The following is a 12092-nucleotide window of genomic DNA, read 5'->3' as shown; positions in this document are numbered from 1 at the left end:
TTTTTAAGTGATTCCTTAAAAACATAAAAGATACTCTCTCTTTTTTTTAAGGATAAAACAACTTAGAAGAAAACTAAAAACAATGAAAGTATAGACTATTCCAAAAGAAAGGGGGAAAATAATTTAGTGTTTTACATCTAAAAGTGAAGAAATGAAGAACCTTAAGGCCAATAAACTAACACACTGGGACGACTAACTGATGGGAGATGTCATTCTGTAAATATGTTTCTCTTATTGGTTAATGAATAAAGCACTGTTGGCCAATAGGAAAGCAACATAGGCAGGACTAGGAGACAAGGAGGAGAGATGAAGTAGGAAGGAGAGTCAAGATGGAGAGTCTGGAGAGAACAGGACGCCAGCCGACTCTCCAGTAAGATGAAAGCATGTGGAAATACATAGATCAACAGAAATGGATTAATACTTAAGACAGAGCTAGCCGATAAGAAACTAGTACCTGGCCAACAGTATTATATCAAATACAGAGTCTCGGTGTATTAATTGGGGCTGGCACGGCGGCGGGACAAGACCAGCCAGGCTGACTGAAAAACCTTACACCTTACAACTAACAAAACAATTGTGTTGAGGATATGCTTTCATTAACTACATAATTCTCCCTAATTCTGGTTTTGTTTGAAGGGTGAGAGGGGTCAAAACAAATTCCAAACAAAATTCTGAAAGCAAAAACTGACTGGCAATTGACCAGGAAGAGATGAGAAGTGCTTGAAGCAGTGAAGTTAAAGAACACAGCATCCCAAGATGCAGGGCAAGCAGGCACATCGCAGAGGGCACAGGGGGCAGAGGCACCCCCACTCACAGCCACAGCAGCAAATGTGGGATCGGAAGACTGACGCCTCGGACTAGGATGGCTCAGGAGTGAGGAGAACCTGAGTGTGGGCATCAGATGGCTCACAACCATGTTTAACTCTAATCCCAAGGTACCGATCAGGCCTCCTGATCACCTATACTTACATACACACACACACTCACAGACACAAATAAAAATAAAATGAACCCTTAAAACAGAAGAGCCACATCTGAGTGCTAAAGACTTAATGAGAAAGTTCTCTGCATGGTCTCAAGGTATCGTCCCATAAACTGATTCAGGGGGGGAGAGGGAGGTAAAAATAGTAATGGTAAGTCAAGATACCAGAAAGCACTTGGCTGGGAAAGTTAGGAAGATGGTGGGTGTCCTATGTCTCTAGCCATAACAGGTGAAAGACATATTACCTATGGCAATGTTCTGTTCAGGGCCACATAACCCAAACCTAAAGACGCCAGCCAAAACACCAGCTATAAAATAATTGACTGGTACTCTTTAAATATGTCAAGGGGTCATGTGAGACAAAGAAAGGCTAAGAAATCATTAATGGAGATTAAAGGGATATGATCACTATATGAAATTCTGTATGACACTAAACTAGATCCCATACTAATGAAAAAGATCTTAAAAGGAAAGGGCACTATTGGAACAAAGGGCAAAACTGGATTGTATACCATCCTATACCAATATTAAACTTCTCTGTCATATCTGTAACCAGGATTGCATAAAAGACTACTTTTATCACCAAAAATATATACTAAGGTTTTAAGGGTAAAGGGCATGATTTAAACAAATTAATCTCCGTGGTTCAGAAGGTAACAATTCATTTGACATGTGCATATGTGTACATGTGTGAGTATGCATGTGCTCGAATGAATGTGTGTATGTAAATGGAAAGGGGAGGGGAGAGGTAGGAATGGGAGGGGGGACTAGTGAACAGCACAGCAACTCTTGTTTTGCTAGTGATTCTGGACTAGAGAGACAGCTCAGTGGTTAAGAGCACATGTTGATCTTGCAGAAGACCCAAGTTTGATTTCCAACCCCATATTAGAGATCTAATGCCTTCTCCTGACCTCTGTGGGTACTGTATAAACCCACATCCTGAGACATATAACTAAATAGTAAAAAAATAAAAATTATAATTGATGATTTTACATAAAGGGTGGTTCTCTTTACAAATGAAGAAAAAAACCTAAAATGAGCTGGGTGTGGTGGGTCGAGCCTTGTAAATCCAAGCACCCAAGAGTCTAAGGCAGAAGGATTATAAGTTTGAGGCCAGTCTGGGCTACATAGTGAGAGCATGTCCTGAAAGACATTTTGAACTCAGAAGAGATGAAGTGGCCCCTTGCAGAACAGGACTCAGTCTGTTTCTGCAAAACTAACTCACCACACTGCAGCTCAGCAGCCAAAATGTGTCAACTCCTGGATGCTTCAAGGGCATGCAGTGTCTTTGGCTACTATTCACAGTTTTAAACTTAAGGTGAGCAATATGCATTCCCTAATAAAAATAGCATTGATTTCAAGTAGTTAAAAAGCACATCCAAACACATCAGAAAAAAACCTAAGATTACAAAGTCGGGGTTCAAATTCCGACAGCTATGTAACCTTGGGCGAATTAACCACTGGACTACAATTTCCTCACCTTTAAAGCAGAGTCAGAGAAGTATCTAGTAACAGTCCACCAAGGACTGAGGGCGGGAGATGCAGCTCGGTGGCAGAGCACCTGCCTAGTCAAGGCCCCAAGCAAGTAGACTGAAAGTGATATAATTATGAGTACCCAAGTGCACAAGCACTCAGTATTAACACTTTGGAATTCAACTCTGACTTCCACTACACTATAAAGCTGTATGTTCTTCCCAAACCAGCCCCAAACTTTATATAATCGAAAAGGAAAGAAAAAAAAACAACCCAGATGCTCACAAATCAGAAAAGTAGATTAACTAACTGCACGAGTCACTTGCAAATTCAACAACTGAAATATTTCGCCAAGAAAAATGTGGAGTTAGGATAAGCTCCTTGTTGGATCAGTCAGTCACAATGACAGATGAGATCACTTAGTTTTTAAAACTTTCCTACCCTGGAAAAAAATGAACACAAAGATAATCAATGCGCTATATACAAGAGTTCAGTCAATAGAGTCAAAATTTAACCTGTTTCAGCTATTAGCACCTTATAGTCTGTGGAATCATACTAAAATTCAAATCACAAAGTTGGCACTCACAGTTCACACCTGTGATTTCCGCACCTGGGAGGCAGAAGCAGGAGGATGGCCAGTTCCGGTTTGAGGCCAGGATAACTACAGAACAGGACTCTGTCTCCCCAAATTCCTAACTACACACTCCTAACACCTGCAAAACTGTCAGCCCAGTTACTCTGCCTTAAGTTGGCAAAATCTAGCGGGTCTGTTGTTTTACCACACTGTGTAACAATATCAAAAAGAAGACCAATGTGGACTGGCACGCCCAGCATGCACAGAGAAGGCAGAGGCGGGTGGATTTCCAGGACAGCCTGCTCTACACAGAGAGACCCTGCTGGAAAAAAAGGATGGGGTGGGGGACCAACCATTAAACAAAGTTGTCTTGATTCTGTACATTTATACACAACCCAATGCACCCCCACACACAAAAAAAGAAGAATGTAAAAACTAAACTAAGAATGAAACCGCTAAGGATGTTCTCAATTCTGGCCGGTATCTGACATGAACCCTTAGTAACCTTTTACAAAAATGAGTGTACACGGATTGGTGTTCACTTTTTAAATTGACACTATTTGTAAATAAATAAGGACTGGTTCACAACAATATTATCTATTTTAATATTATCTCAATGTTTTAGGGGGGCGGGACAGGAGTGCCCTTAGGGTAAAACTCATCAAGTAAAACCGTCAAAGGTGATTTAAAAAAGAAGCAGCAGTTTGTCATTCATACAGAAGCCCAGACCACCGTCTAGCCCCTACATAGCAGGGTCCAATAAGCAGCATTCCCACTCTCAACCCCGCTCCCCAAATACTCTCTTCACCTTAAACAGTGACTTTCTCCAGCTCTGACCCTGGAGACATCAGTTCAGTTCACTATTAGTTCAAACTTCAAACTCCTGTGCCCAGCTCGTATCTCCTGGCCCAAGTGTTAGGGCAGTGGGACCTCGGCTCACCGATTGGTTCTCTAGCCCCCTCCACTAAAGTTTGAAAACCACCAGCGCCGCCTTTCACGTCCCCAGAGGTCCCCCTAAAATCCCCTGCACGGCGCGCGGCCACCCAGCCACCCAGCCACCCACGAGAGCAGCCGGGGCCGCCTGGCGTCCCCGCAGCCCGGGCCCGGGTCCTCACTTCTTCCAATCGCTGCTGAAGAGGCCGAAGGCGCCCGAGGGAGAGATGGTCGAGGTGGCCTCCTGCCCCAGCTCCGCCGCCTCCCCTCCTCCCGACTGCTCGTTGTAGGCGAAACTGTTGCTGGACATCGCGGCGGCACCGGCGACGGGGCGGCTGCGGCCGGGGATTCTCTCCGAAGAGCTGACGTCCCGAGGACACCGGACCAAACTAGTTGTGCAGCGGAGGGGCGCGCGCCGGCGCTTCCGGGCTCGTCACCGCTCCGGCGGCCCACCCCCTGCGCGTGCGCACTGCGCGCCTGCGGCTCCGGATGCGCCGGATCCGTGCGCTCCGGGTGTTACGGGCGGCCGGGAAGCTGCACCCGGGACCCTTCCAGGAACCTGACTGCTGGGCTTGTAAACGACTGGATTTGAAGCCCTTGGATGCGTTTTGCTGGAGGTGATCTCTCTGATCCTCCAGGGTTCTTGGCTTCACTTCGCTTCCCGATTCTTCCAGAAAAATGCCGTGCACACTCTAGGTCAACTCAGCTTCAGCAGTCACGAGCTCTCTGCCCTCGGGGCTGGTTTCCGCTCCTCTACCAGCCTGGGTGGCCTGACTGACATTCTGGACTTGAAAACTCCTCCTCCCGAGCTTGGCGTGCAGGCTCTACACAGGGATGGCCACGCCGGGGCAAGCGTTTTCTAGGTAGTCCGGAGCCTGAGGCTCCCACTTGAAGCTCCAGGCGTGCGCCCTGCCGGGAGAAAAGTCTCCACAGGCTGCGGGAGTGACCTCGCCTCTGAGCGCCGCCTGCTCCTACTTTTTTGGCAAGTAGCTTTCTAACGTGGCCTAGACAGCCAGGTGGAAAGGCCCGCGAAACTTTCCTGGGGGACCCTCCCCAGCGAGCCTCCCTACACCTCCGGTGCGGGAGGGACTGAATTCGTGTAGCCGCGCAGCCGGCCACCAGGGGTAACAACCAGGCAAACACCAACTGGGGACCAACCAAGGATCCTCTGTTTGACTGAAAGGTCACTTCATCTCTGGGGAAACATGATCCTCTTAGTACTAGGAAGGAGAGGAACAATCTGCCTCCAAACTGATCAAAGGTTGGCAATACATTCACCTTTCAATATATCTGTCCAGACATACAATGAATGTTAAGAGCATCTCAAATATGTTGCTTCCCCGTATTGAGGATATTGATAGATTTGGAAACTCTCACCTACAGCTGATCGACGGTGATGATACATACCGAGGTGTTACATGATGTTTATACCCCAGGCACTATTTATTCTAAGTGATGTACATGGATTAATTCATTTACTAGGCTTTGGTCAATTTATCTGTCAAGTAAGGGCACTGGAGATACACTGAAGACACCTACAGAAGATACCTGTGTGTATAGTCTCTAGATTTTAGAATATGTATACTTTTACTAGATAATCTAAATTGTTCTCCAGGATCCTAGGATGTTACTCCAATGCAATGTATGAGAGGGGGTTTCTTCACTTTCTCATAATTTTGACATAAATATGATATTAGGGAATATTATTTGTGTTATACTTAATTTTTATATTCGTGTTGATAATGGGTGTGGGTGTCTTTCATGTTATTATTCCATGTGCTTTTATTTTCTTGGAATTGCACATGAACATATTACTCCAATTTATTTTGCTTATGAAAAAGGTTTATTTTGTCCCTCTGTAGTTCTGCCTGGCCTCAAATTTGCAATCCTCCTATCTTAACTTGCCAATTCTGTGACTGTAGCCATGCAATCCCTCTTTCCCAATTATCTAAATCTTTTAATATGGAGGGGATTTTTGTTTGTTTGGTTGGTTGGTTTTGGTTTGTTTTTGTTTTGTCTTGTTTTTTAGCATACAGATTCCTGTAAGCAGTATACCTATAGATTGAGGTTTTAGGGAAGGGGAGGTCTTTTTTATTTTGTTTTACATTGTCCTTGGGTAGTGTGGGTAGGCATGTTGGGGGGGTGAGGGGGCACAGAAACAATGAACAGGTATATGGTGAGAAATGGTAGAGAAGGAGCAGAGTGGTTTGGACGCTATGGAGAAAGAAGCAGATATGACAATTGATGGTGGTGAGGAATAGGCTGATGTGGGTGGCCCACACTGCCACCTGGGCCATGTAATGTCTGGGCCTGTGCTGCTGCTGAGGGCCATTGCTGGATCCCTCCTGTGTTATGTCCATAATCCGTGTCACAACCGAAGGCTATATGAATGCCCAAGGTCTGGGCCCCCATGTGAGGCCATGGTGATATCTGAAAGCCATGCTGCCACTGTGGCCAAATTAATCCAAGTAGCCTGCACTGCTTCCCAGGACCATGGTAATATCCAGGCCCAATCCGTAGCTGGGTTCTATGTTGATACAAATGGCCCATGTTATCACCAGGGGGAGGGGGAAACAGGGGAGAGCTGGCCTCAGTGGCCTGGGCATCAGAAAGCTGGTACTGCCGATCACCATCCCTGTGGGAGAGCTGGAGGTGGACCCAGCTGCCCAGACAGACCAACTCAGCTACCACCCAGACCCACATCCAGGGCTTTAGTTGGCACACCCCAACATCTATCCATCTATGACCTTCTGGAGTATGTTAAGAGGTCAGTCCTGCAGAACCATAGCTTCAGGATTTCCAAGACTTAGGGCAACAGCGAGATATCCTAGAGAAGTTTCAGTGAGGGTCCAGGATGCCAGAAGCCAATGGCTTCACACCAAACCAACAACTCATTGCAGTGAGCATTTGCAAGTAAAGCTGTTTGGGCAAAAGGGTATAGTGCATGACACACTGCTAGGCCACTACAACAAATGTAAATGGATTTTCTCTCCCACTCACCAGTTCCCAAATAACCACTCAGAGGCTTGTGTTAATTGCAAATGCTTGGTCGATAGCTCAGGCTTATTATTAACTAGCTCTTACATTTAAAAATTACCCATTTCTATTAATCTATGTATTACCACATAGCTCATGGCTGTACTAGCCCTCTAGCATCTTGCTTCCCAGTGACTTGCTCAAGTGCCCCCTGACTCTGCCCTTCTTCCCTTCCTTAGTTTGGTGTTTCATGCCTAACTTGTCCTGCCTGGTTAGTGGTCAGTTAACTTGTTTAATAAACCAATCAGAGCATAATTTACACAGTGTATAGAGATATGCCACAGCACTTCCCCTTTTTTGTCTAACTCAAAAAGGAAGGTTTTAACTTTAACATAGTAAAATTATATACAACAAAACAGATATTAAGTAAGAAATATAGTAACAGTATCCAATCCATTTGCGCTTGTCAAAATTAGAGAAAATACTTAATTATCTGTCTTATCTTGGTGAGTCTAAGTTTTGTATGTAATTTATTTTCTATTATAACTAAGAAAAATTATAATTATAGCTATTTAGTCTTCAACTATATCAAAGACCCAAGACGGTTGAAATGTTACTTAATGATAGGGACATTTACTGTTATTCCATCTGTACTTTGTATTTAAAGACATACTTAATGACCTAGAAGTAAATGTAAATATATCCTCTCTGTCAGTACTCTTGGGAGAACTGGTTTCAGCCCTCGGGGTACTAAAATCCACTGATGCTCAAGTACTTTCTATAAAAGGGCATAGTGATGTAAGTATGTGTAACCCATGCACAGCCCCCTACTTAAGAATCACCCCTAGATTACTTAGAGTACACAATGCAATGTAAATATTGTATAGTCAGTACACCTTATTGTTTGGTCAATAGGGACAAGAAAAAAGTAAATTCCATACACACACAACTTTTTGAGTGTTTGATGTTCATTGTTGGTTGAATATGTAAATAAGGAATCTACAAATAAAGGAACATTTAAACTTTTGCTATTATTTTATATATAAATTGGCATGTACATAGTTTATATTAAAATGCCTCTATAAATACACAAAGTAAGTCATACAACATATTTGTCAAATATTAAAGGCATTCTAGCTAAATCTGAAGGATGAACATGATTTTTCTTAACATCATTATTTACAATTGTGCAGTGGCATCTGGATAATACAAAAAAAAAAAAAACAGAATGCAAACAAATAATGAAAAGCAGGAGTTCATAAAAATTTATAGCTAGTATAACTAGCTCACTGGAAAATCTCAGAGAAAACAATGAAGCCTTCAAGTATATTCAGTGGAGTGGTGGTATGGGATATTCCTTTACTCTGTGCGAATATGTGTTACTGTGGTTGGTTTAATAAAGAGCTGAATGGCCATTAGCTAGGCAGGGAGAGGTTAGGTGGACTTCTGGGGACAGAGGGGAACTGGAGAGGAAGAAAGGCAAAGGTGCTGGCCATACTCAGAGGAAACAGGGTAGGCAGTGCAGAGTAAAGGTAACCAAGCCACATAGAAGACCATAGGTTAAAAGATATGGGTTTATTTAAGTTATAAAAGCTAGTTAGAACAAGCCTAAGCTCAGGTCAAACTTTTGTAATCATTATTTGTGAGCTAGTAGTCCCGGGAGAAAGTTCATCTACAGAGCGGTCAAATTAGAATTGTATACCTTCTACACACTATTAACGGTTAATAAGAAATGTAATTAAAAAGAAACCTAATCCCACATATAAGAAACTTAAGGAAGCCACCTCTTCCAAGGAGTGTATAAGATGTAAAGATAGAAAACTAGGACGTTTTGCCAAGGGGTGTGGGTGGGTAGAGAAAAGATCTGAAGGGGGAGCCTGGAATTCTGAACAGGAATATTCAGATGAATCTACAGGGTGATAAGCTCTAGATTTCACTGTTTCACATCTGTAATCCTAGCTGCTCAGGAGACTAAGGTGAGAGGATCAATTTGTTTCTACAAGTTTGAGATCAGTCTGGGCAACATAGCAAATATTGTTGTTGTTTTTAATCAATTCAGTTTTGATCAAAATTTAGCTGAAAGCAAGAAAATTTGGAGGAAGTGGGAACATAGAGGCAGACTTACCTTTACTCATTTAAATGCATTAGAAAACATTGTCAAGGTTTGACATTGACTCTGGAGCAAATGAATTGGAAGAATAGCATAGAAACCATGGCATGGCTTTTCCTGGGCAGGTGTGAACAATCTCTCCACTCCACTTAAGGTGCCAATGACAGACAGAAATGATTCTACCCACATCTAACTTGATGAGCCAGTACACTTAGCAAGGAAGACTCCAAGGCATTTGCATCCCTGAGGCATGCCCGACCAGGGGTGAGGATGCTGGAGCTCTCTGACACTACTTTTCCATGACTCTTTATTAGTGTTCTCTCACTCCTCTACTCACACATCAAAAGCTTAGAATGTAAATGGATTGTCTTACAATTCAGGATGTCAGAATCAAGGCATCTGTGTCATTTGAATGAGAATAGCCTTCACGGGTCACATGCTTGGTGGGACAGTTTGGGGAGGATTTGGAGGTGTGACCATGTTGGAAGAGGTGTGACACTGGGGAGGCAGGCTTTGAGATTTCAAACAACTGGAGCCATCATCAGTGTGATTCTCTGCCTTGTGGTTTGTTGATCAAGATGTGACATCTCAAATGTCCCTCTGCCTTCATGGACTCTGAGCCTCTGAAACCGTAAGCCACATTATAAGTTGCCTTGCTTGTGGTGTTTTATCACAGTGGTATAAAAGTATAACTTAGGCAGTATCCAATAGAACAACAATGGGAAGAGCTGTTCTCTACAGAGTCTAGAGCAATGGTTCTCAACCTCCCTAATGCTACGACCCTTTAGTACAGTTCCTCATCTTGTGGTGACCCCAAATCATAAAGTTATTTTCTTTGTTACTTCATAACTGTAGTGCTTGCCACCACTGAGAATCATAATGGAAATGTCTGATATGCAGGATATCTGATATGTGACCCCCAAAGGAGTCGCAACCCACAGGTTGAGAATCATTCTACTCTAGAGGAAAGTCTTTCTTTGCCTATCTAACTTTTTTAGCCATAACCTTGCATACCTTGGCTTGTGACCCGTTTTTCCTTCATCAAGGCAGTAACATAACAACTTTTCCTATCTCCATTTGATACCCATGGCTCCTCCTCTCTGTCATGGCTCCCTTTGGCTTTCTTGTAGCAGGGCACTTGTAAAGACATTTAATCTCCCTTAATTCTCTCCTCTTCCTTTTGGCAACAGGGTCTCACTATGTAGCCCTGGCTGAACCTGAATTTAATATATAGACCTTGAACTCACAGAGATCCTCCTGCCTCTTCCTCCCTAGGGGTGGGATTCAAGGTGTGTACTAGCATACCTGACCGAGAAAAAAAAATTACATTCTTGCCTTAAAAACTTTGAGCTTAGCATACCTGAAGCCCCAGCTTCTATATCCAGCACTGAAGCAAGGGGAGTGGTGGCATCTGCCTGCAACACCAGCACTTAAGAGGTAGAGGCAGGAGGATCAGAAGCTCAAGGGCATCCTTGGCTATGCAGCAAGTTAAGGCCAGCCTGGGCTACATGAGACTATGCCTCAATAAAATAATGGGCTGAAAAGATGGCCCAGTGATTAAAAATGCTTGCCATACATGAGTGGATTTGATCCCCAGAAGCCACTGCAGAAGGAGAGGAGATTGTTGACTCCTGAAAATTGTTTTCTGACAACTTGCATGGGGAACAAAATAGTAAATAAATAAATGATATGTAAATTTTTAAAAAGTAAAATAAAGCCCTGCAAAGGGAAACAACACTTTGAAAATATTGCTCCAGGTAAAAGCAATTTCCTCTAAACAAAATCCCTGGACCTGGCCCTCACCATTGAAATTACAGCATTGGCCCTTGTGGATACTGTAATAGGACCCCAGACCTTGGCACAACTGACTCCGTGATAGAAGTACCATTCAGGCCATAAAACTCAGCATGCAGACAGCACCACCTGCCCAAATGAAAACAAATACCTAATCCATCAAAGTCCACGGTTGTGGGAAAGTCTGTAAATGTACTAACCTTGCTTTTGGCTTCTGTAGTTCCACTTTTGACTAACTCTTCTGGATAACTGAAGTATGTCGCCCCAAGACATGATTTTTATGCTTAAAAGCTCATTCTGAGAAAGGCTGAGGGCCACAGTGGGATCCTGAACACCCAGTGTAGTCACCAGCCAGCTAATAAAAGATTTTCTATTGGCTTGAACCCATGTCCTTCTGGCGTTTGTCTTTTCTGATGGGTACCTTACAACATTATGTCATTGGTGACCCTCTTGTCATCATAATCCATTTGGACAAACCATGAATACAGCATTTGCAGTGCTTCTGAATAACGTGTGCCTCATTCTCTACTAGGAAGTAGGTTTAGACGTGGCAATCTTCCAACAAGCAGAAGTCATGAACAATGGCTGTGGAGGTTCCTTAACTTATTGTTCATTGGTGGACGTTTTATCGTTGCTGTTTTATTCTGCTTTGGTTTTGAACTGAAATCTCCCTGTGTTGTCCAAGCTGACCTCAAGCTTCCAGTCTTAAGTGATCCTCCCATCCATCTAAGCCTCCCTGCAGCTAGAACTATAGACACATGTCAACATGCCCGGCCAATAAAAAGCTTAACACATGTGAAATGCTGAACTTCTCCTGCAATTTTGCTTTTACTTGATTGCAATTGGGTGACAAAATCAAAAGCTGAACTCACATGGATTAGAGCTAGGTGTTTTTTTCATCTTGAGGCAGAGTCTCTCTATGTCTGACCAGGAGATCATAGAAATCCTATCTCTGCCTTCTGAGGCCTGAGATGTGTGCCATGTTCCCAGCTGGAGCTGGGTCTTAACGTACAGAAAAGTTCATTTGTGCTTGTAAATGAGGAACATGGAGTCTTTTTAGTCATGAGCAACCAGAAACATCTTCCACAGACATTAGGGCACTGGAGTAATCCTGTATCTAAAGTGAATATACAGGCCTGAAGGCTTCAAATTGAACAACATTGTTTTGGAGCTTACTAGGTAAAAGAGATAATAAAGCAGGTCCTACGAGAGTTAAGAATAAATCTTCATGGTAACATAAAACATTTCCT

At 43.3% G+C, this 12092-nt stretch overlaps 1 protein-coding gene across 1 annotated transcript in view; it reads right to left on the bottom strand.

Moving 5' to 3' along the window:
* Ap3b1 (adaptor related protein complex 3 subunit beta 1) overlaps window positions 1-4488 on the bottom strand; it is a 198252-nt gene extending 193764 nt beyond the window's left edge. Inside the window, exon 1 of the mRNA XM_051182988.1 lies at window positions 4145-4488. Coding sequence (XP_051038945.1) covers window positions 4145-4272 — 128 coding nt within the window. The 5' untranslated portion in view covers window positions 4273-4488. The remainder of the gene's footprint in view (window positions 1-4144) is intronic.
* Between the last annotated feature and the right edge of the window lie 7604 nt (window positions 4489-12092).

This window comes from Phodopus roborovskii, unplaced genomic scaffold, assembly GCF_943737965.1.
Source record: "Phodopus roborovskii unplaced genomic scaffold, PHOROB, whole genome shotgun sequence".
NCBI classification, from domain to species: Eukaryota; Metazoa; Chordata; class Mammalia; order Rodentia; family Cricetidae; genus Phodopus; species Phodopus roborovskii.
This window is presented reverse-complemented; position numbering and strand designations above follow the sequence as displayed.